We start from the raw sequence: 26,157 nt of genomic DNA, 5'->3' as shown, positions 1-26,157 counted from the left end.
AATCCAATGGCAAATGAGGCAGTAAGATTTTAACAGGCCTTTTGGCTGGCTTCCTTAGAAAGACAGGAAGAAACAAACAGTTCACAGAAGCTTAATCCTGAAAACAGGCTCTGCCACTTACAGAGTCAGCTTTTTTACTGTAGGTATGCACATTTTAGAAGCAGCTGGAAAGAATTCAAATTACATTTCCTGACTGAGCTTGATTGCAGGAAAACATACGCAGCCAGTAAGAATTAATTGCTGTCTTTGACTTCTTATTTGCAGACAACACACACAATGCAGCCAGTAAGATTAATTGCTGTTATATGACTTAAGCTTGTTGCAGATAACATGCATACACAATGGATTGCAGGCAGTAAAATTCATTATTGTCTTTTGACTGTTCTGGATCAAAGCTCGTCATGCTAGTGATTTAATTCCTTGTTAAGACACTTGCACTGGTGTGTTTAAGCGAATTTAGTCACAATTTAACGTCTCTTTCCAGACAGTGAACTCGTAAAGTACCTGGTTCATCTGAAATACCTTTATTTTGCATGTAGAAGAAGATTACAGCAGAGAAGGTGTGGTCAGGTGAAGTCTGGACGGTACTTTAAGGTCAAAAGACAGTAACAGTATTACTGTCCGCATGGCTTGTGTTCAGATGTTACAATGGAGGTTGGAACACAAGGGAACAAGGAGAAGGAGGAAGTCCAACCCAGAAGGGGTGGATCCTAGTACATCATGAACAGGACAGGAAATACATCACAAAGAGGGAAGGTACTCGCAGACCCAATTAGCATATTATAATTTCCCAAAACAGCCACATGGTGGCAGCACACCCCTATCTGTGCAACACTAAATCTTAACGCTACTGGATTCTGCCATTCCCAAGGAGGAGAAGCGAAGATGGTGGCTCAGTGGGTTAGGACACTAAGCTTGTCGATCAGAAGGTTGGCAGTTTGGCAGGTCGAATCCCGAGTGCCGCATAACAGAGTGAGTGCCTGTTACTTGTCCCAGCTTCTGCCAACCTAGCAGTTCGAAAGCACGTAAAAATGCAAGTAGAAAAATAGGGAACACTACGGTGGGAAGGTAACAGCGTTCTGTGCATGTTTGGCGTCTAGTCATGCAAGCCACATGACCACGGAGACGTCCTCGGACAAGCGCTGGCTCTTCGGCTTTGAAACAGAGATGAGCACCAGCCCCTAGAGTCGGACACAACTAGCACGCATGTGCGGGGGAACCTTTACCTTTACCTTATCCATTAGATGCAAGGTTATTTATTCAGCTTGCCTGGAGGCCATCATCAAAGACCAGGGAAAGAACCTTTGAATTGAGAAGAACAAAGAAAGAGAGAGGGGAGAGATTCTGGTTTGTATCTCTGATTAGAATTTGAAGGGGAGGAAGCAACAATGTTGTAAATGAATGAAGTTTCTCTTTTCCCATGAAGGGTTTTGACACATGAAACTTAATTGATCCGGGACTGACCAAATGGACTGAGGGGAGGGTTTTTTACTCGGGGACACTTTAAAAGTATCAATCTGCAACACAGTTTCCAGATCCTGTCTAGATTATCCACTGTCAATCATGTTTTGGTAAAAGTTCCTGCTTGGACACTCCTGTCTCCAAGAGTTCTTCTTTCCTAAGATGTGGATTGGGGTGGGTACTGACATTATTATTGAATGTCATATCTCAGCTTTTTGTTTATTCCAGCCCTCAGGTGATATACAAAAATTTTTTTACAGGGTACAAGAGTATTAGAATATAATTAAAAAGTAACCAAAAATAAAATTTCTTATTGACATCATTAAGAGTTAAAAGCTTAGAGAAAGATGTGTTTGAACCATCTTTCTAAATACTAGGAGCCTGGAGGCCAAATCTATTCCCCTCCATTTCCTGGGAGCTATTCAGGAGAAAGCTTGTTACCCATCCCTGTTATGGCAGTGGTGGATGCTTACAAATCTGTCACATGTCCAAATAATGCTGATCTGAGTAGCTGAGAGAAATACTGCAATCAAGCTGAAGGCAGGAAGGTCAATGCCCACACCTTAATTCGTAACTGCTAAGCATTCCAGAATTTTTTTCCTTACCAACAACACCTTCCTCTTATCTGGATTTATTGTCAACTTATCCATCTTCAAGGATTGCTTCCTTGGCGTTTCTGGGGAACATGGAGCTCAGAACCATCACCAAACTGGTGATCCCCCATTCTACAGTTATAAATGAATTCTTCCAAAGTTTGAACAGATAATGTCAGAATCCTGTGGAACTGTGACCCTCCCATAGCTCTACCCTCTTGGCATGTCCTAGAAGGACCAGAACCACTGCAAAACAGTCCCAATGCCCAACTCTTCCAAATGGCCAGGAAGGATGCTATTGCTAATGATGTCAAAAGAAACCTAGAGGTCTGAGAGAAATAGCAATGTTGGCCTCTCCCATTCTAGTTTCTGGCTACATCATCTACCAAGGCATCCATAGTAGCCTAACTGCCTTTTCCTGGAGGAAGGTCTGATTGAAACGGATCCAGAAATTCAGTTTCAGCCAAATAACTCTGAAGCTTCTCAATCATGTTACTCAGAATGAACTATTGTAATTCATGATTCACTGTAGTCAGTAAGTTCTGCTGAGTCAGGGGAAAGATTTTTCAATGGAATTGGTATGACTGCCCCCTTCAAGAAGCAGAGAACATAGCCTGCCTGCACTCAGTGAAGCACTTGATCACATGTCATAATTTTTCATAATATATTTTATAAAAACTATTTAAGGCCAGCATTTTAAGGCATAATCATATAGCCAAAGCAGAGCCATATTTAACCTTGCTAAAGTGATGACATACACAACTAAATCAGGTTCGGCCTGATTTAGGAGACAGGTAAAAACTTGTTCATAGATGGATCTAGCAAGTAGTTGAGGGAAAGGAGACATAAATGGGTATGTAATAATAAAAGGGAGAGAAGACGTTTTGGTGGAAGCAGGAAAGTTGCTTTTAAGTTGGTCTGCACAGACTTGTGAATTGCATGCATTAAATCAAATTTTAAAATTGTTGGAAGCAGGGAGACTGCCATTAACATGGCAACTCAAACATGTGGATTGTATGCCTTGACACAAGCACCTAGAATTTTGAAGGGACAAGAAGGTACTATATAAATATGGAAAGAGAGAAGGTTGATAAATAGTAAAGGGAAAGAATTGTTAAAATTGGAAATAGAAGAAAGTGGGAGGTGGATGTTGCCAGATGGGAGACAGATGTTGAATAAAGCAATACCTAAAACACAGAAGCAGCCCCTGATACTTTTCTAACACAGTATCGTTGTATAGAATTTATACTCTAGTTAAACAAATCTGTGATAAATATAAGATATTTACGAGTAAATAAAAAGTTCTACGATGTCTAGTAGTGAGGCCATTTGAATGCATTCAAGTTGATTTTAAATTACCTCAAGTGGGGGAAATTCCACAATATGAAACTAATGACATGTTTATAAAGAATTATATACTGGGGCTGCTTTCTGCTTTGTCTTCCATCAGGAATAAAGGTTTCCTAGTGCAAACATCTCCACTCAATTTTCTGGTTCACAAGTTCCAGCCTGGTGATTGGTTCCTCGTAATGAGCTGATGCAAAGTAAAGCTTACTCCAGCCTGGGATGGTCCCTACCAAGTCCTCCTAACAACTGAAACTGCAGTTTGAAAAATAGAAAAATGTTGAATACATTACACCAGAGTAAAAGTGGAAAGTGATTCTTAGAGAAGACCCACTGTGAATAAAAATTATCAAAAACTGATGTGGTCATTGTGAGGTGGAGAAATAATAACCTGGGTTTGTTAATGGTTATTCTCTTTAGAGGAATCACAGCTTTCTGGTTTTCTAGATCTGAGTGGTGGCCTATGCTGGAGCCTATCCAAAGACTACAGAGGAAGCTGTGGAACTCTGCACCCTACATGTGTTGATTTTGTAATTGCAATTGTACTACTGAATGTTGTTGTTATCACTGTTGTGACTGTGGACCAATCTGTCCCTGTGAAGAACCTTGTGATATAGTAATAGTGGAAGGTTGGTTATAAATGTATAGAGGTCTGACACCAAAAGAGACTCTTTATACCCAGTTATAAGGGAAATTGAAATTGAGACAGCAGAAACACAACCTGACCTAAATTCAGTTATATTGGGAGATAGTGCTATTCAAATTCCACCAGATATAGAATGGACAGATTTAGTGTGTATGTTGGATATATGGGAATAATCTGTTTCATTTTACCCATTCTCAGTACAGGACAGGCTATATTGGGACAATCAAGGTAAGGATGAGGTTTTGTACCAGGTTACATTTAATACTGCCAATATCATATTTCAGATTGATGTTCATAAGGTTGTAGCATGTGCAGTAGAATGGAAAAAGAAGTATGCTAATAATGATAAATATATTTGACACAAAACCATCTAGACCCTTAGGGTTTCAAAAATGGAAATATATGCCCAGAATGGAGTAATGTATGGTGGATGACAAATGGTTGGTACTATCATTGAACCCAAGATAAGAAAGAGAGAAAATATTTAAAAGTAATGAAAGATATTATAAATTCTAATTGTAACATTGGATATTTTAATAAGATATTCATTAATGTTAAAAATTTAACCAGGGAAGGGAGGATGATTAATAAAAGATATGAAATGGAAATTGATGTTAGTGGAACTGATCCATTGGGACTTTTTAGGATAGAGATAACTCCTATTGTATTGAAACAAGTAAAACACTATCAGGAAACAGAAACATTAGAAAAAATAATTCAAAATAAATGGGCAGGTGAAATTGAAACAGCAGAAAATATTACATATGATGTTAACAATGTTCAGGTAACTTAGGAAGAGGATATGGAAAGGGCAGAGATGATGTTACAATATCTGAAAATTTTTAATGGGTATCCATAAGAAAAAGGGTAGATTGTGAGATATACAAGAAATATGTTAGAATTTTTCATAATATAGATTGGTTTATATTTTATAAAAACTATTTAGGGCTAGTATTTTAAGGCATAATCATATAGCCAAAGCGCAGCCAAATTTTAGGCTTGCTAAAGTGATGACATACACAATTTTTGGTTTGAAGCAGGCATTAGTTACATTATATATATATATATATATATATTGTGAGCTGAGTTGGTTGAATGTCACAAACATGAAAAGGGAAAGATAAAGGTAAAACAAAGGGTAAATATTAATTGTACAGTTGCAATATCTAATAATTTTACTAGGCAGTCGGAAAGCATGTGACCAGACTGGAGCTATCAGCTGGGTCTGGAAAAGAAGGATCATGACTCATAATTATCCAAGACTTTGACCCAGCATATGCTTTATCACAGAGCTAAAAGAAGATTATCTTCCAAAGCTTATTTACAGGCCTAAGTGCATTAATGTTCTTCTCAGTCTCTCTTGTTGTTTTTAAAGATACCATTGCCATCTGTTTTATTATACCTACCCCTCACAGGGCTATTATCAACTCTCTGTTATATTAATTTTTGTTTTGGAAAATCTGGGCCTTTGGAAACAAAACAGAAATGCAACCTCACACACTACCCATAAACTCAAGAGATAGGCATGAGAAAATAAAGGCTTGGAGTAATCTCTCTAATCATGAAGTTGAAACAGGATTCATTCCCCAGGAAAGTTTTATGCAAGTAAATGGAAGTAAAGTAGATGAGCTAACTACAAGACTTCTCTGAAGACATATCACTAAAGAAGCTTCTTCAAACGAAGAGGCCCTCGAATGACTTTGAGGTCATTTATCTGAACTTCCTGCTCCAAGATTCTTTATTCCAAGAAACTTTTAAAACTTTTTAAAAATTTATTAAATTTTAACTACAAGAAACAACAGTCTTTCCAATAGAATTCCACAGCCCCCAAAGGTCCCCCTCCCTGATTTACAAATGCACCATACATGAACATGTCTGCATATAAATACACACTTTAACCATTCTTGAATACAAAAAAGCTCTGTCTAAAGTTATTTAAATTAAGACAGGTGGCACATATAACTCACATTATTGTAATACATTTCTTTCAAAGAATATCCCAAATATGGAAAACTGATATATAAAGAAAAAGCTCAGATAATGTTCTCCTTGGTTTTTTTTTTGCACCCTGAGAATTTTCAACCATTTTCATTTGTGGGAGAATGCAGATATGTCTGTTGTACCAAGCAAATAGATAATAGCTACTCCAAGCTGATTTGGATCACCCAGACCATTAATGTCCTTGAAACATCTTAATTTTATAGTGTAGTTTTCAGACATAAGGATTAGATAGAAAATCCTGCTTTCAAATAAATATGTATTTGACTTTCCTGGAAAGCCAAACTATCCTTAGCATTTCCCCATTTTATTGCTAAAGGCACCTAAATAAGCAAGATAAAAGCTTTTCCCTTAATTTTAAAGAACAGATGGAACAAATATGAAACTCCTAAAAAATTCTCTGCATTTTCCGCAAAACATGGCTAACTCCACTTACGTTTTTGCATCCTCATTAACGTGCCTTAGTATGGCTTACTTGAGCTTGTCTTCCAGGTCACCATCTGGTGAGGATTTGTAGCAGATTAAGAAAAAAGTTCAGCCGAGGTATTCTCATGGCTGACCTGACCCACTTTTTAATATCTTAGAGTTCATTTCCTCAGGAAGATCAGTCATGTTTTCTTTTTAAAAGACCCTAAGAAACAAAAACTCTAGATCCTTCATCTGATTGAGGTGATCAACTAAGTTTGGTTGCCTACTCTAGGGCAATTGCAATTACTTAAAAATCTAATAAACTGTCTATAAATTTAGAGAGCATTGTAAGATACAGTTGTATATATTTTTTTTTGCAATAGGAGACATATTAAAACAGCCTTCACTTTTTTTTCTCCCTAGCATTTTGTCCACCTTGCTACATAGCTACATAAGTTGTACATATACTGTTGTGTAGTGGGTTCTGGAGAGCAGGAAGGATGCCGAGACGATGAGTACAACATAACAGCTCTTTATTTGGTGGAAGTGACTGTACTGGGGGAATAGGGGCTACCTTCACTCTTTATATACCTGGCCAGTACCTGGCCAGGTACTCAACCAACCAATTGGATTGAACCTCTGTTTCCCGCCAAAAATGATTCCCGCCAAAACAGTTACAGTTCAACGCCTCCTGGTGGTGACTCTTATACAAGCTTAAGGTGTTCCAATTAAGCCTAATACATAACACCCCTTCCCCCTTAAGGATGAAACAATATACATATACAATGAATTTACATTCATGACAACCAACTTCCCAATGGACCTAGCCACCCGGCTTCCCTTATTTGTGCACATAGTCAGTGAGGTACGCGGGTGGCCTATGGGACCGAGATGAACGTCTTAGGGTTTCTTCCCCCTTGTGGGCTGGTGCCTTACTCAGCATATCCTGGACGTCCAGGTTCTCCTGAACTGGAGGGTCAGCAGGTAAGCTCTGGCTGACCGTTTCTGGTGGACCCACCCCATAGTCAGACCCTGTGGCAGGGTTAGCCCCGCGGCCCTGGGAGGGTTGCTGTCCTGGTTGATCGGGGTTCTCCTGGTCCTCCTTGGGCTCAGACGCGGTTGTTTGTTGATGGTGCTGGTAGGGGGAATGTGAGCTAGCTTGTGTGCCAGCTTGGAAACTCAATGAGGGGTAATTTTCCCTGTGGTTGGTTGTTGACCATTCTGGAACTCTTTTCATTACTTGGTCTATGTGCCGTCTGACCTGACGACCCCTCTCCACCCATACTACATAAGATAAGGGCCCGGTTTTGTCAACCACCACCCCTGGAATCCACAAGTGTCCCGGACCGCAGTTCCTGGCCCAAACCAAGTCATCCAGGTGTAGTTCTCTTGGGGTTTTGGGTTGCGTGGCCTCAGAAGCCACTCTGTCAGGGTGAAGCCTGTCCAGTTTGGTGATGAGGCATCTGCCCCAATGGAGCTCCGCAGGACTCTTCCCCGTGGCTGTGCATGGTGTGGTGTGTTGTGATAATAGGAATTCCGCCAACCTGTGGTGCCAATCACCGATGATAATGCAGCTGAGTGCGTCTTTGTTTGTTCTCACCATCCTTTCTGCTTGTCCATTAGTTGACAGGTGGAAGGGCGCAGATGTGGCATGTCTAATCAAGTTTGCTCTCATGAAGGCCTGAAACTCAGCAGCGGTAAATTGAGCCCCATTATCTGATACCACAATGTCAGGCAGACCGTGTGTGGCAAAAAGTCTCCTGAGCACTTGGATTGTTCTGGCCGTGGTCATATTTGGGACTGGCACTACCTCCAGCTATCTACTACTATTAGGAAAAGCTGTCCTTGGAATGGACCAGCATAGTCTATATGGACCCTGGACCAGGGTGTATGTGTTGCCTCCCACTTGTGGACAGGCGCTTGGGGCATCTCAGGTCTGGACCTTTGACAAGTGTAGCATCCATGTACCTGTTCTTCCACTGCCTTATCTAACCCTGGCCACCAAAGGTAGCTCCTTGCTAAAGTCTTCATGCGAACTATGCCAGGGTGCCTTGCATGTAGAGACTGCAGAACTCTCTCTCTCAGTGTTGATGGTATAATAACCCTACTACCCCACAACAGGCATCCTTTATGTGCGGACAATTCATGCCTCCTTACAAAATATACTTGGAATTCTGGGCCTGGACTTTTATCCTGCCACCCTGTGAATACCCAAGACTGAACTCTGCTCAGGATTTTGTCTGAGGCTGTCTCCGCTGCAACGTCCTTTGCATGGAGAGGGCATTCCGGTAGCTCTTGGATTGCCAGTATCTGTGCAGCTGGTGCCGGATCTGGTTCTATGTTTGCTAGGGGTAGCCTACTTAACCCATCTGCATAGCCCATTTCTTTCCCTGGCTTATGAACCAGTTTAAAATTGAAAGCCGATAGGAATATGGACCATCTGATCATCCTAGGGGAGAGTATTTGTGGGGTTTGTTTGTCAGTGGTGAATAAGCCTAATAGAGGCTTATGGTCCGTAAACACTGTGAACTCCCTACCATACAGATAGTCGTGGAATTTTTTGACCCCAGCCACTATTGCCAGGGCTTCCTTGTCTATCTGTGCATAGTTCCTTTCTACCCCTGACAGGTTTCTAGCGTAGTAAGCTATGAGAACCTGTGTACCATTTCCCTCCAGATGGCTTAGCACTGCTCCCACTCCATATGGTGAAGCATCGCAAGCAATGCAGATAGGCTTGGTTTCAATGAAATGGGTGACCGTGGACTTGTTGGACAGTAGAGCCTTTAGGTCCTGGAAGCTTTTGTCATGGACCTTGGTCCATTTCCATGCAGCTTTTTTATCTAGGAGTGTATGCAGGGGTTCAGCTATGGCTGCTTTGTGGGGTAGGAAGGAGTGGTAAAATTTTAATAATCCCAGAAAGGCTTGCAGTTCCGTCTTGTTCTTGGGAGTGGGGGCCATCTTAATTGCCTTCACTTTGGTTTCTGCGGGATGAATCCCACAGGCATCGATCCTGAACACCAAAAATTCTGTGGATGTAACCCCTATGCTGCATTTGTCTCTTTTTAGTTTGAGACCTGCAGAGCAAAGCCTATTTAAAACTGCCCTAAGTCTGTCTGCTAACACTTCCTCTTTTTCTCCAGCAATGAGGACATCATCAAAATAAGGGCATACACCTTGGATGCCCTTAAGTGTTTGCTCCATTAACTCCTGAAAAATCCTTGGCACTACACTTACTCCAAACTGCAGGTGGTTAACTCTGAAGGCTCCCTTATGAGTTACAATTGTTTGTGCTGCTGCTATCTCCTTGGTAACTGGCAGCTGCTGGTACGCCTGCGTGAGGTCTAGTTTAGCAAAGATGGCGCCGCCTTGCAGGGAAGCGAGAACGTGGCTGAGCGTGGGGACTGGGTAAGCGTGCTGGTTTAGGGCCTTATTTAGGGTGCATTTATAATCAGCGCAGATATGGATCTCCCCATTAGCTTTGAGGGGGGTGACTATCGGGGTCTCCCACTCTCCCCCATCTGCAGGCTGCAGGACCCCCTGTTCTACTAGTTTGTCTAGCTCTTTTTCAATTTTGTGCTTGAGTGCAAAGGGGACTCTCCTGGGTTTGATTCTAATGGGTAAGACACTATGGTTTAATTTAAATGAAATGGGGGGCCCTGTGTACTTCCCCAGCTTACTATTGAATACGTCTGCAAACTCTTTGCAGACAGAGTCGATGTTGTTTCCCTGCGATCTGTGGATGCCAGATATTACGATGCCCAATGCCTCAAACCAGTCCAACCCAACTAAACTGGTCCTATGGCCTTCAACTACGATGACATCCAAGTGCCCCTGAAACCTCTTAAACAGCACGGAAAGGGTGGTCTCCCCCTTAACTTTTACTGGGGCATTTTGGAAATCGGTTAACATGATACTGGAGGGCCTCAATTTAACCCACTGCTTGCTCCGACCGCAAACAAGTTTAAATGTCTCGTCGGAAATAATCGAGACTGCGGAGCCAGAGTCTAGATCCATTTTTCAAGGAATGCCTTGTAAATGGACTTTCAATTTCAGTTTGGGTTTAAGTGGCCGGTGGGCCACGGTTCAGCAGATGGCCCTCCGGCTTTCAAAAAACCCTACGCTTGTCAAGCTCTGGGCCCCGGTACCTTTCCCCAATGAGTTCTCCGACTGTCGCTTGGGTAGGCCCTCTCGGAAACGGCTACGGCAGACCACTGCGATGTGGCCCAATTTTCCGCAGGCCCAACACGTGGCCGACCGGAACTTGCAGTTCATCCATGTGTGGTTGCCTCCGCAGCCTCCGCATTTCAGGGAGGGAGCTGCCTTCTGCTGGCTCTCCCTGTGCTCACGTCGTCGATCCCGTTGTTCCATTTTTTGCTGGATCTGGTCGATGTTGGCTTCTTCCTCGTCTGTGTGCTGGCTGTACGTAGCGCCTTCGTAATGTATTGCTTCCTCTGGGCTGCTGGGCAGGGGAGTCTGTACCGCTTGCACCACGCCTCCAGCCGCCTCGTCGGCCAAGATCTCATCTTGAGAGTCTTGGAGAGTTATATTGGGCCTTGCGAAAAGCCTCTGTTGCAGTTGCTTATCTCTTAGGCCACACACAAGCCTGTCCCGTAGTCTCTCGTCCAAATTGGAAAACTTGCAGAGGTGGGCAGCCTGTCACAAGGCCACAATGAACTCCGATGCAGATTCACCCGGCTGTTGTACCCTCTGGTCAAAATGGAACTGCCAGGCCAGCTCGGACATTCGGGGCTTGAAATGCCCATTCAGCTTTTGTGTGAGGTCTCTGTATGAGACGATTTCGATCGGTGTCAGTGTGAATACGCTTTCGGCCAAGTTGAATGTGGCAGGCCAGCTTATGCAAAACAAGGTTGCCGCTTTTAGGCCATCCTCAGTGATTTGGTTCGCCCAGAGATAGTTCTCGACTTGCCCCAGGTGTGATGGCCATCGTTTGGGATGGCGGATATTGAATTCTCTGGGCTGGCCGACCTTAGGCATCTTCCTCTTGTTCTTGGATCCTGCTCTGCCAACTCAGACGGTTGGTTCTGAGTATGTGAGGCTGCTAGCATGGTGACTAGCCGGCTGTAGAATGGGGGGAAAGATGCCTCTTTCCTCCAGCACGCGAAGCCATCCCCTCATGAATTCAGCTCTTTAATGCGAAGCAGGATCCCACCTTCATCGCCACTGTTGTGTAGTGGGTTCTGGAGAGCAGGAAGGATGCCGAGACGATGAGTACAACATAACAGCTCTTTATTTGGTGGAAGTGACTGTACTGGGGGAATAGGGGCTACCTGCACTCTTTATATACCTCGCCAGTACCTAGCCAGGTACTCAACCAACCAATTGGATTGAACCTCTGTTTCCCGCCAAAAATGCTTCCCGCCAAAACAGTTACAGTTCAACGCCTCCTGGTGATGACTCTTATACAAGCTTAAGGTGTTCCAATAAAGCCTAATACATAACATATACAATCCCAATCGGCTGTAGGATGAATTTGAGGGGTCCTCAATGGATTAACAAATAAAGGAGATGATCTGTACCCAGAAAGATATGAAATTTAGCAATCACTGTTGAATTTTGGCCTTATAATCTAGAAGGCTGTCTGGTCCACAGGTCTTCGTCCTTGCCCAGAAAGACCGGGGAAGTTTCTGAACTTAGACTTGTCACCAAGTCCAGTGTTCACTGAAGATATTGCACTTTTTATTACCTTCATTTGTGCTTACAACCAATAATGCCTGGAACATTATGAAATGACTATTATGCAGGAGTGATATTAAAAACTATTTAGAAATTGCCATTAATTATGAAGTTAAGTGACGTCTCAAAAATTCTTTTTTAAAAAAGTAGATGTTTCACCATTTTGTTCCTTAATCAATGGTATTCTGCATTTTATCATTCTCTAAAGTGTGTCTTCTTCCTACTTACTGCAAACTGATTAAAAATTATCAAAATTAGCATATATATATATATATATATATATATATATATATATATATATATATATATATATGTCATAGCTATGTCATAATGATAAAATGTTGACATCATAGAGCTTAAGAACAAATATAATTTTCTTTCCTTGTGAGTACTCTTAAGCTGTGATCACATAAAGCCTGAGCTTATATGAGACAATGACCCAGTAAACAGCCAAGGTATGCTATAAAAGAGGACATCTACCTGATCTGATGCTATTTTTAAGGTAACAATACTGATTGCTGATTGGAAGAGGTCTTTACTATCTTTAGATCCCAGAACTGTCTGGTACCATCTGCTCAGATTCCCACCTATAGATGCTGGTTATTAAGTTCATTCCATCTGTCAGAACCCACTTCAGCCCACATCTTAAGAAAGAAGGAGTCTTGGAGTCAAGATTTTCCAAGCAGGAACATTTAGTAAGAAATAGGAGATAGCAGGTATAATAGACAGGATGTGAGGAATCCCCTCACAGATCAATATTTTTAAAGTGTCCCAAACTAAACCCCACCCCACAGTTCATTTGGTCAGTTCCAGATCAGCCAAGCTCCAGGTGGTAAGCCCATTGTGGGAGAGGAAAGATAACAGTCCGTTTGCAGCAAGATCATTTCCACCCCCCTCACACTTCATTCAGAAAAATAAACCAGATTCCGGAGAGTTTCATTCCTCCCTTTTCCACCCCATTTCCTAGTTGCCTGTAAGATTAGAGGGAATGCCTAGTGAGAAAGCAATTGATTATATGTGATGGATAGCAGGCAGGCAGAATAAACAAAGTTTACATTTAAGGAAGGAAGTGAAAGCCATAAAGTTCCATGCCTGTTCCCTCTCCCCCTTGGGAATGGCAGGATCCAGGGGGAGATGAGGTTTGGGGTTAGCTCTGAGGAGATCATTAGAAATGAAATATAAATGGATTCTGACACCATCCCTTTTATCATTATTTTTAAAGTCTATATCAATATAATCATATGCACTTTTGTGCACATTACATAATCTATGCATGCCTTGGTGAAATATCCTTTTATATACACACCTTTGCACACCAGGTAAAAGGAACTGGTTGTAGTAAGCAGATAAAATTATTACTGTTTCCTTCATCATAGATAACCAAGAGAGAAAAACCAATATATGGGTAAACGAGATTATAGGTTAGCCAACCAATTCATATTACCCAATATGTAATATTACTATTTATTTGAGGAGTGGAAAATAGAAGCCTACTCTGCCTAAAAGGTGTTCTGTTCCAGCCTATGACCGGCTCTGTTTGAATGTCAGGGACAACCCCTTTTTATAATCAGCAAGCTGGAAAAACCCAACCAAATTTATTTACAAAGAAATCAAAAGTTCAAACAAGAGTTAAACCAAAAGTTCAAACAAAAGTTAAACAGGAATAACAGACCAAGACTCTAGCAGAAGATCTTCAAAGAGTTGCCTTCAGCAACCAGCACCTCCCACACCTTTCCCTTTTATCAGCAATCCCAAGGCGTGGTTTCTCATTGCCTTCTCCTCTTCTCACCGAGTAGCCTCATGGCCTTTCTCTGTTCTTCTCTGCTGGATTGCCTCCTGCTCCTAGCATCCCTGAATAGATCCAGCTGTGAATCATCTACGTCCAATACCTCATGCTCACATGGCTGAGTCTGATGAGGAACATGATGGGAGGGGCCAGGCTGAGAGTCCTGCAGTGCATCAGAGCCTCCCTCTGACACCAAAGGCTCTCCAAACCCCTCCTCTTCAGAATCATCAGACTCAGCTGCCAGTATCACAGGCTGACGCTGAATCACAATACAAGGAGGAAAAGTATTCCAGGAAAATTCATTGCAGAACATTTATTAACTGCAAGTCTCACTCATTACCTTCTTCACACAACACACTTTGAACTCCCTGAGCTAACAACAGCACAAAACCCAAAAGACAATGCTTTCATGCTTCAGACTCAGATCTGAATTTTTTAGCATTCTTTTCTTATTTACAGCAATCAAAGGATGAATTTGATGACTGACAACTGCCAAAGTTGAAAAAATTCAAAGTACCTATCAGTTTATTGTACTTTAGCAACTCATGGGACTAAAGATGACAAGTTAAACCTGCATGGAGAAAGTGAGGCTTGGAAGCAAACAATGCTTTCTTTGAGACCTCACAAATGTACCAAGCAGACAAGCAGATGGGGACAAGCAACTTAGCAGCTATAAGACACAAGTGATTTAGGGGGACCAACATGTGAGAAAATATCTTGTTGACCTTAACTTCTATTTTTGTGAGACAACCTCTGGATCCTGGTATCTGAATTTCAAAATTCCCAATACAATAATTTATTCATTTATTTATTTCTCAAAAGTTTCACGGATGTCCACCTATACAATGAAACAAGACCCCTATAAAAAATCTCAATTCTTTTGAAATAACATTAACCTAAAGACGTCCCAGACCTCCAAAAAATAAACATCCTGGCCCTGATGGACATTAAGACCATCTATCTGCCCTATTGTAAGCCCACCTGCTTTGGAGATCCTCCCAAACTTTAAAAAGTTTTTTTCCAGAGACATATGCCTGGTTCCTTTTCTGGTCTTTCTAGTATCAAGGATATATCTAGTTTTTAAGTTTGAGGAAGGTGAATCAGTTTTGTGGTTCAACAACTCCTGGTATTATTCATTATTCTGTCCTTATTTCTAACAGTGCAATTTCTAATACTCCAACTTTGAGACATAGCGAAGTTTAGAAAGCTGCTGCTCAAAACATGGGAAGGTTTAGAAAGCTGCTACACAAATATTCAAAACTTTGTTTATTTGCATTGTTTTAGACTTAAACAAAAACAAAATGAAAGTGAAGTTGATAAACCACATTACTAAGTTACTGCAATAGAAACACAAAGAAACTTGATTTATGCAGAAAGAACTTCATCTCTTCGTATAAAGAAACAGACCTAAACCAAGGCTTTTTATTTATTATAAGGCTTTTGAAAAATATAAAAATAAATACCAAAAAGGAAAGCTTTTCTGGGGGTGGGGGAGGGGGAGGGGGAAGAATGGGATTCTTTGTACCATTGGCTGTTAAAATCTCCTTCACATCTTCCCTGGATAACCACAATTCCACCTGTCCATGTTTTTAGTTGGTATAAAATCAATATCTATTTTGGTGCACTCACCTGCAACCTAATCAACAGTGGGTCAAAATGGTGATGCTTGCAAAAAAGGGTGGATCTTTAATCATGCATTCATGGCCACCATCTTGAATTTTTCATACCTTTCCTGGGGATGCTCCAGTACAAATTCCATTTTCACAGGATGTTACTGATGCCCTGATATCTCTTAAAATTATGTAAGGGTGAAGTTTGTGTCCTAATGCATATTTCCCCTCTCAACCTCTTTCTAGATGCTCTTGTTAGCTTCTCATTGCCAGGCAATTAATTATTTTAATAAAGGTTGTGTCCTATTGAAAACTGTAGAACAGTACAGCTATTGCTTTTTTTTTTAATCCCATTTATATCCCGCCCTTCTCCGAAGACTCAGGGCGGCTTACAATCTAAGCACAAATCAATGTGCTTAGCAATAGCCTTCATTCTATGTATATGCCTGCTTATTAGGGCTTTTGCCCCCCCCCAAGCGGCATTATTACAAAGTCACCTTATTGCCCCCAACAATCTGGGTCCTCATTTTACCTACCTCGGAAGGATGGAAGGCTGAGTCAACCTTGAGCCTGGTGGGATGCGAACTCATATTTTCACTACAGTTCTTAAGCAACTCACAGATATATGGATAGTCTTACAGTATATGATTAAACTAATGCCAAACTGACCATCTCTCTTTCAATGTAGAATGACAGAAACAGATGATATAACTACTTTAGCCATCAATACATAGCCAGGAATTTTTTGATCATAGGATGGGAACAATCATGAATGCATAATATGGAAAATTCAATATTGAATGACCACTTTAAGTAATGGATAGGTTTACAAGCCCCACTTATCTGATTACTAACTTGGGGGTGGCTCTTTTTCTTGTCCTTCAAGGCCATTCTCTATGTCCTCTATAAATATCTATGGAGAGAAATGACATCCCCCATTTCATCCATGTGACATCATTTACAAATTCTACCCTCTGCCATCCTCAATATTATTCTACCTGATAAGACAAAAATAAGAGAGCCACCTAGAATAGTCCATGGTGAGACAGTTGGCAAATAAATTTAACAAATAAATAATCAGAGAGTAAGATTATTCAGAAATCAGATCTCTCAAAGTAGAACAAGTTAACTTTTGATGCACCACCATCTTGCCTCAAAAACACTTTTTGTTCTGGGGGAAAGTGCCATCTTCTTCTAAAACCTTTTCCACAACTCTTCTTTCTTGTGATTTAGCAAAATACACATACACACATATAAGCCCAAAACTATTCACAAGAAAATCATTCCACTCTTCTGTTGGTTTGGCACAGTGAGTTTCTCTTAAAACATAAATTCAAACTAGATGTTGTGGTTCCTCAACTGCCAGCAGATCCGGCAGCCAAGTCAGATGAATCAAATGAGAGGGAAAGGGTGCCTGGGTTCACATGGGAGTCTGCAGAAGGCTCTGAGGAGCAAGAAGATTCAGAGCCAGACACAGAGCTGGGCCCATCTACTCTCACTCAGGTAGAGAGACAGCTGTGTTGGGGGCCTGAACTGAGTGAAGAGGAGGAACAGCTGGGGCCTGTCCCAGATGCACATATGTGCTGAGAGGAAAGGCATGCAGGACAATGAAGGGCGGTAGGGCGACTCTCCAGGAAAAGTAAGAGACTTTAAGAAGCCACGCCCTGGCTGGACTATAAAGAGGAGAGGTGTGGGAAGCGCTGGTTGCCACAGGCAACTGTTCATGCTCCGATATTTTGTTTCTCTGTCGGATTTCTTTTGTCAGGACTCTTTGCTAATTATCCAGGTTTGTCAGATTTCTTTGTGTTTGGTTTGAATTGCTAATTGAGCCTTCTGGCTGAGAATTCAGAGACTTTGTACTTATCACAGCCAAGTGCGAACAGAAACTGCTACTATTTGATTTAACACCTAAGGACTGGTTATTTGGAGTTTATTCCATAAACACCTTGTTAAAATAAAAAGAGATTTTCTTTACAAGTAAGCTGTTGAGTAGCACTCGCAAAGGCTGGGTCAGAACACTACACTGCTTTACAAAACTGCCATCTCAGAAAGGATCTCCTTGTATTTTTCAAAGCCAAATTAATATTTAATATATACCTACCTTGAGGGAAATAATTTGGCTGAACCATGCAGAGGAAAGTGTGAACAATGCGGAACAAAATCCCTATTGTTCCAGGCTCATAGTAAGTGTTGGTGTTGTATATCTTGTGAGGAACATACCCAAAATCCAGAGTTTCAGAAGGCAGTTGGGGCAAAGGCTGCAATTCAGAAATTGTTCTCCCACAGAATAATAAAAGAAGCAATAAACAAACTTCTCTAGCCATGGTTGACCAAACTCATAGACAGAGGCAGAACTGAGGTGAGGAACACTCTTGAGATGAGATGAGCTTTGCTGGGCATACACTTCAAAATGCTTTTCTCTGAGCTCTTCATAGGAATCTGGTTAATAAAAAGAGAAAAAAGCTGTTTAAAAAGTGTCATCTCAATCCTGGAAATCAGCAGATTCCCTGTCCCAGCATGGATATAATATCCTATGAAATTTTAAATATCTGATATCTTAGGATGAGGCATATTGGAAAAGATCTGTGCCAGATCTGTACAAAGGGAAGAAGGAACCACCATTAGGTTCTTGTACAAAACTAAAATTTAGAATTGTTCTACTGTTTACATTTTTCATCATTAAAAATGGGGTCTGGGATTAACCAATCATTAACCTTGGATTTACATCTACAGATGCAACATTTGCTATTTTAACATGAGAATGGCAATTAAATAAAAATCTGTGCCTTTTTTCTTTTTCCCTAAGTCTCCACAGTACACTGTAAAGCAGTGGAAAAATCAATGCAATGGATTGTGGATTTCTTAGCAGAATTTCCACTGCGGTATAGTCTCTTTCAAGTAAAACCTGGTAAGTTTAAGAACAGGATGGTGTAGTTTTCATGGCAACCAACCCCAATCAAGGATTTCTGGAGGCAGTTGGTGCAATGTTGTGGCATCACCTTCTTCTGGAATAGCTTTTCAACTTTCTGTCAGTCTTCCATTCAAATACTAACCAGGGTTGATCCTACATAGCTTCCAAATCCAGAGAAGGGCTTCAGGCCACTGACATCTGCTGACATGTAGAAAGTGGTAATTTTTATATACAAACAAATATTTTATTGCATCACACTACAGTATAGTTACTGGGCTACATCTTAAAATGGAACATGTTGATAAATATTCCCAGATTATTTCAACAATGATCTGTCAAATTCAAAATTTAGGCAAATACTATCTACAGACCTCACTTCCGGAGTTGCTAACAGCCAAGCTGGTAACATTTCTTCTGAAAAGACATTTCAGTCATGTCCTTTTGCTCCAGGCTGATTAATCCAAATGAAATCTGTCAAAGGAAGGAGAGGTTACATATACTTGATCTTAGCCAAAAGAAGCAAAAGGTTTGTAAGTGCTTTCTGCTTTTCAGCATACAAATGGATCCTGACTTCATTGTATTATGGCCTAACATTTTATCCATATCTAGAAAAAAAAGGTAGAATGGAAGGCCACCAGAAACATTATAGTCTGTTGTTTCCATTTTGTCCCAAACTGGTTGTTTTCTCCTGGCACATTTCACACATTCGTAATTGAAGATGATTATAGTAAAATCACATATTTAAAATAGCATATTGTGGAAGTATGGAACTGTTCATTCCTGAATTCGAACAGTTTTAAGTAGATGTTTTTATACCAGGGTGTTTTAATACTATTTTAACTTGTATTAATGAAACTGGTTTTCACAGTTTTTAAATGGTTTGCTGTATGTTTTCTTTTAAACAGTGGCAGAAAGATATACCTAAATTTATTTGGCAAAACAAAAAACTGAGAATTAAATACAAGCTTTTACAGAATGCTAAAGAAAGAGGAGATCTGGGCTTAGATTATATTATGATATCTGTTGTTTGGTATGGTTAAAAGATTGGGTAGGTTTGAAAAACCCAAGGTTGTTAAATCTTGAAGGCTCCGATTTGAGATTTGGCACGCTTACTTGTGATATGGCAAAGAAGGAAACCATGAAGATGGGGCTTTCTTGCAATCAGAAAATCTTTTCCTTCCTGGACTGGTCAAGGCAAAAATAAACAAATGTTATCCCTCCAACTCCAGCTTCCAAACTAAAAAGAAGATAAAAGTAAAGACTAACTTAATAAAATTATTATTAATTCATTCCAAAAACGAATCCCTATACAACAGAGTTCACAAGACGACGTTCCCACAGCATTTTTTTATCATTTGTGTTAATCTGCATCAAGATGTAAATCCCTTCAATGATGTCTTTTTTGATTTAACAGATAATTGGGAATAACAGACACTACCACCATCTCCTCCATTTGGTCTTGAGATTTTACTGTAATATGAATATTGGCCAGCAGATTAGAGAAGACTGTTCAACACAGAACCTTCATTTTATATGGAGATGGTTCCTTTAAGCTTGAAAGAATGATATACTGTATGCATGCAGATGCTCTGTTAGTATAGCATTTAATCAGGGATATGGGGCAAAGAAGATGGTCAAAATCTGCAAGATGGCAGGTACAGTATTGTGATCAAACTCCTGAACATACACAAAATGGATGTGGCTTTGACAGTAACTCCATGCCCATCATCCTGCTGATGTTGCAACAGATCTGGTATCCTTACTACACATTAGATCATTTTTGTGGTTTAAGTTTGAAGCAGTTCATATTAACAATCAGGTGTCCCTGAAACATGGATTTATTGAATCCATTTTCCCAAAATGAAGATATGGCAAATAACTATCCTAAAAATCAGCCGTTTGGGGTAAAGACAGTTACAAATTTCTCATCATGTTTTGAGCTGAAGGTTCTCAAGTTCAAATGCAGGGGAAAACTTTGGCAGACTACTTTACACACATAGGCTGTGTGAATCAGGAAACTGCTTGTTTCAAGGAGGGGAAAGCTGGCTACAGGTCCCTGGCAAAACCCATTGTTGCAGCCCTGCATTTGAGCACTCTTTTACAGGAGGCTGAATAGGCTATTGTTGTCTTTTGGAATACATTAATTTATTAGATTTATATACCACCTTGATTTTGTACAACTGAAGGCAGCATATGTAATCCTCCCCTCATCTCTTTTTTTCCTCAAACAACCCCGGTTTGAAAGGGGATGGCTGGTTCAAGTCATTGTCTCTCTCACACACACACACCATTATTGTGACTGGAGGATTAAAACTCAACTGTTTCTGCTCCAACAAGAAAAGGCTAATAACTTCCAAAAGGAAACTCAAACGACGTTACAAGCAATTCAAGAGGCAATTTGCTACTCAAATGGCGGTTATGAGAAACCATGAGGAGATAAAAAGTGATTTTGATAAAATGAATCAAAAAATTAATAACATGGACTCTCAATTTGAAATTTTTAAACAGATGGTTACAGATAACCAAGAAAGAATAAAAAATAGAAGATAAATCAACTGAGGTTGACCAGAAATTAGAAGTCTTAAAAGGTGAAAATCAGAAATTGATGCAAATAAATGGAGAACTAGAAGAATCAATAGCTGTGATAGAAAGAACCTCATACTTTTTAAGATTTCAAAATATAATGGAAGATAAGGAAGAGGATCTTCTAGACTTGATAACGGAATTATTGGCAGACGCGTTAGGAATTGGGAAACAGGAAATAGAAGGAGAATTAGGTCAGATCTATTGAGTCAACTCAAACTATGCTAGAAGAAATAAAGTCCCCAGGGAAGCACATGTTAGATTTCTCAAAAGATCTACAAGAGATGAGCTTCTGAGAAAAGTAAGAGATGAACCTTTGAAATACAAAGAAAAAGAAATTGTAGTCTTGAAACAAATTCCTAGGAGAATAAGAGAATCCCAAAGAGAATATCAGTTTCTAACTAGGAAATTAATTGAAAAAGGAGTGAATTTTAGATGGCTGATTCCAGAAGGGATTTTAATCTATTTGGATATGAAAAGATATAGATTGGACACACACTTAAGGCAATGGAATTCTTCAACAACCATAGAGCATTTCTGGAAGGAGGTGATTTTGAATCTGGTACAAAGAGAGAATAAGACGCACTACGGTGGTATCATCTGCAAACTTAATTATCGCAGTAGATGGGTCGGATGATACACAATCATATGTGTACAATTAGTACAGGTAGGGGTTAAGCACGCAGCCCTGTGGCGAGCCGGTGCAAAGCTTCAGGGGGGTGGATAAAACAGACCCAACCTTCACTGTTTGTAGCCGGTCCCTTAGAAAGTCTTTAATCCAATCACAGATGGAGGGGGGGAAATTCAAGTCAGTCAGCTTTTCAATAAGAATGCTCGGCAAAATGGTGTTGAAAGCCGAGCTGTAATCAATGAAAAGCATCCTGACATAGCTTCCAGGTTTCTCTAGATGGCTTGCTACAGAGTGTAGAGCAGTAGCTACAGCATTGTCTATCGACCTGTTCCCCCTATAGGCAAATTGATGTTTGTCGAAATCCGGTGGGAGGCATGTCCTAAGATGTTGGAGAACCAGTCTTTTGAAGCATTTCCTTCCAAAGGAAAAGAGAGGAACCTGCCCCACTTTACATGGGGGGGGGCGGAGGGACTGTGTGGAGAGAGTTTCCTCATTTAAATTCCTGGGAGTCTACCTCTGTGAAGATCTTACCTGGAAACTCAATACAACCCAGGTGGCCAGAAAGGCCCAACAGAGACTCCACTTCCTCAGGGTCTTGCGGAAGAACAGGGTAGAACAACAGCTAATGACCTTCTTTTACTGGTCTACTATAGAGAGTGTCCTCTTGCACTGTATTGTGGTTTGTATGCTGGCCTGACAGCTGCGGATAGGAAAGTATTACAGAGGGTGGTGAGCACAGCACAAAACATCGTGGGCTGCCCCCTGACACCAATGGATGACATCACCAGGGCTCACTGCCTTGGAAGAGTGAGAAAAATTCTCAGGGACTACTCACACCCTGGTCGGTACCTCTTTACTCTCCTACCATTGGGTAGAAGATATAGGAGTATAGCCAGTCGTACCAACAGGCTGAAGAACAGCTTCTATCCATCGGCTGTCAGGCTCTTGAACAGGAAATCTAACAGAAAAACAAAAAAATCAAATAGTTCAAATAATTAAAAAAGTTAAATATTTGGGAATTTACCTAACAGCAAGATGTGTAACAATAAAAGAAGATAACTATGTAAGACTGATAAAACAAATAAAACTGGACCTGGAAAAGTGGAAAAACTTGCAACTTTCAATGCTGGGGAGAATAGCAACAGTGAAAATGAATATCTTACCAAACATACTCTTTTTATTTCAAACAATTCCTGTAAGGCTGGGAAAAGTCTTTTTTGATGTACTGAATACAACAATACTGAAATTTATCTGGCAAGGAAAACAAGCTAGAATTAGACTGAAAATGCTACAAGAAGCGAAAGAAAGTGGAGGATTTGGACTGCCGGACTCGATGCTATACTACCAAGCAACTATTTTAACATGGCTTAAAGAATGGATAATGCTTAGAGATAAAATACCTAAAGGGGCATGACCTACAACTTGGATGGCATGCTTTTCTGTGGTATGGGAAGAATAAAACACATAGATATTTTCAAAACCACTTTGTAAGAAATGTACTTTTTTCAGAATGGGAAAAAATAAAAGCAAAAATTTACATTAAGATACCTGAATGGATTTCAACAATGGAAGCTTTTGCTTGCCCAAATTTTATTAATTCCGACAAAGTTGTGAGCTATAAAGATATCTTGGACAATGAAGTAAAATTGAAAGACAGACAAGATTTACAAGAACAAGGTGGCCATATTTGCAAATCCAAACGAGATATGAAAAAGATGCTAAAATAATTGGATTCTATTAAGGACACACAGAATTTGACCAGATACTGATGAAAAGTTGATTAAGAAACTCTGTAAATATCTGTTAAAGATGGAGGAAGAACAAATAAGAGAGACAATGATAATATGGGCAAAGAACTTTGGATATAATATAGAATTAGAAGATTGTCAAAAGCTATGGGAAAGAGATGTTAAATTAACTAAAGCATATAAAGAAAACTTATATAAAATGTTTTACAGATGGCATATGTGCAAAGGGCATGTTGACCACAGCTGACACCTGCTATGAGATGAAGACTGGGGAAGTACAATCCCATCTAAATTTTTAAAGGACTGAGTCAGAGTCAGTTTCTTCTAATCCAGGCCCACAGTCTCCAAGCACCAACCTTTATTAACCTCACTTGATTGGCTTGCAGTCAAGAGATATAACTGAATATCATCAACATACTGATAACACATCCCAGACTTGTGGATGACTTCACCTAGAAATTTCACATTAATGTTGAACAAGAAGAGAGAGACCATGACTCCTAAGGTACCACACAAAGGGGATCCTGGGACTATGTCTCCCACCCAGCCAATACCAATTGCAATGGGCCCTGAAGGGAGAAGAACCACCATAAAATGGGGCTACCACCTCCAACCCTCAGAGACATTCTAGAAAGACATTGTAGTTAATAGAATTTGTTGTTAGTTGTGAAGTCGTGACTGAACCATCCCGACCCCATGGACAACATTCCTCCAGGCCTTCCTGTCCTCTACCATCTTCTGGAATCCATCAAGAAGTGCAATGTTGATTGCACAACTTCCATCCCTGATCCCCGAAAGGCCATTAACAAGCATGACCAAGGCTGTCTGAATATTGAATTCTGGCCTAAAACTTGGCTGAAAGGGATCTAGATTCGTCTGGACACTTCTTAACAACTTTCTGTAAAAAGGGAAAGTTGGAGACACTGACCAATCCACTGCATGGACCCACCTATGGATCTCCTCCCTGGCCACCTAACAATCCAGGAACAATCCTAGGTGCAACAAACCTGTGGCCAAACTAACCACACAGGGAACCTCTCCACTTCTTCAGGAGTTGCTGACTCAAACTCTTTCCAGACCCTACCACTAGACTTGTTTTCTTGACAACCCTGTGAAGCAAGCTGGACTGAGAGGGAGGGGTATTTCCAGTCTCACATCTCCCTATCCACAGCTCACACTATTCTGTAATTCAATAAAGACAAATTTGGAAACAGGAGCATTTATATCTCAGTACTTGTTGCATTCACACATTGAGCCTACCCAGGTCAGTGACAGAACCCATTTGCATAGTCACAGTAAGTGCTAACTCTGATTTCTTTAGATTTTCTTGAGGGAGAGTAGCTTTTGCAAACCCAGCCCTTTTGCTAAGTCTATAGGTCAATATGATGCACAGACCCAAAAGAGGGTTAATTGTATGACTAAGTTAAATGTCTCCTAGGAATGCATCTCTCCCTTGAAAGGTGAACAAGGAAGCAAATCAGATATTTCTAATTCATGCACACCTGAATCCAAATTATACAATTTTACCGGACATAAATGGTCTCTGTGCGTGCGCGCATAACTCGTATCCTCTCACCTTTTTGTTTAAATTTTTTTGCCCTTTTTTCAGAGCCAAGCCCTCACGCCCACTGCACCACGAGCCCAGCAGCTTTTCCCCGAGGTGGGATGGAGGGGGGGGGTTCCAAGCTCTATCGCCTCGCGCGGCTTTCCATGTTCCCGCTGCACCAGAGAAAGCAACGCCCCGCCGAATCAAGTGTTCACGTAGGATCCGCGCTCTCCCCGGTGAGCGGCTCTGCAACCCAGCGCCCGCGGGATCCCTTGAACGTTTCCCGGAAAGCGAGCGCTTCCTCGTGAGTAACGCAGCGAAGCCGGCCGGGCAGCCGCAGCTCCGAACACACCCGCCGCCGGCTCTTCCTGCCGCAGAAGTCTTGCGTTCCTATTCCGGAAGCGGGGCCGAAGCCCCCCTTGGCACTCACCTGCGATGGCTCCAACACGCTTCGCTTGCCTCAGCTCTCCGCGTGCAGCAGCTGGACGGGCGCTCAGCTGCGCGAGCTCTGCTCGTCCCCGGGCGACTCCTTAGTCTTAGTGAGTGGCTGTCCCGCGGTGAGCGCGCCTGGGAAAAACAGGGGTGGGATGTGGCCGGGCGGAACTACCCCCGCCAAGCCAGTGCCGGCTGGATCGGGGCAAGGGCTCGGTCGGAGGAGCCTCTGCGAAACTCTGGCGCCAACTCCACCGTCGCTCGCAAAGCAGCCGGGAAGAGCCAGTCTGAGCAGCCCGAGTCGGTCCCGGGAGGCGCTGGGACAGCGCGCACGAAGAGGCAGGGGGTTTGCCGCAAGCAGCGGGCTCGAGAGCCGGCCCAGGCTCTGCCCGCGGCGGCTGAGGGCTGGGTTGCGGTTCGGGGGAAATCAGAGAGCAAGGAGTTTCCCAAGGTGCGGGCGGAGATGCGGGCGAACCCAGCTGGCAAAGCAGGATGCTACTCTGGCGCACAAAGCAGAGCTGGGGCTGAGTGTGAAGCCCTAATTAAACTACAGCTTGATGAGATACCGTTGGTCACTCCTCCCCACCATCCCCAGTGAGGAGGCTGAAACCACAGGCTTCAGGCTTCCCTTGGTTCTATTCAAACAATCCCCATTAATAGGAGAAGCAGCACTTTTGCTGCTCCTCTGTATGCATCTAACCTCAGTGTGAGGTCTCGCCTCAGCTGTTCCCTCAAGAAAGTAGAATTCTTGAATAAGATCTTTTAT

At 41.5% G+C, this 26,157-nt stretch overlaps 1 protein-coding gene and 1 long non-coding RNA gene across 2 annotated transcripts in view; both read right to left on the bottom strand.

Annotated features, from left to right (window-relative positions):
* Window positions 1-17,864, bottom strand: part of PROM1 (prominin 1) — a gene marked incomplete at its 5' end in the record, with an annotated part of 304,125 nt that extends 286,261 nt beyond the window's left edge. Inside the window, one exon of the mRNA XM_081332891.1 lies at window positions 17,642-17,864. Coding sequence (XP_081189017.1) covers window positions 17,642-17,864 — 223 coding nt within the window. The remainder of the gene's footprint in view (window positions 1-17,641) is intronic.
* Window positions 17,865-17,958: 94 nt separating this feature from the next.
* On the bottom strand, window positions 17,959-25,414 carry LOC308670531. The gene is made up of 3 exons (XR_014027028.1): window positions 25,390-25,414; window positions 18,492-18,649; window positions 17,959-17,979 (listed from the first exon to the last, which is right to left on the bottom strand). It is a non-coding gene; the product is annotated as an uncharacterized lncRNA (long non-coding RNA).
* Window positions 25,415-26,157: the final 743 nt, after the last annotated feature.

This window comes from Vipera berus (genome assembly GCF_964194415.1).
Source record: "Vipera berus genome assembly, chromosome: 7".
In the NCBI taxonomy this organism is placed as follows: domain Eukaryota; kingdom Metazoa; phylum Chordata; class Lepidosauria; order Squamata; family Viperidae; genus Vipera; species Vipera berus.
The sequence above is the reverse complement of the archived record's forward strand: the minus strand, read 5'-3'. Positions and strand labels throughout refer to the sequence as shown.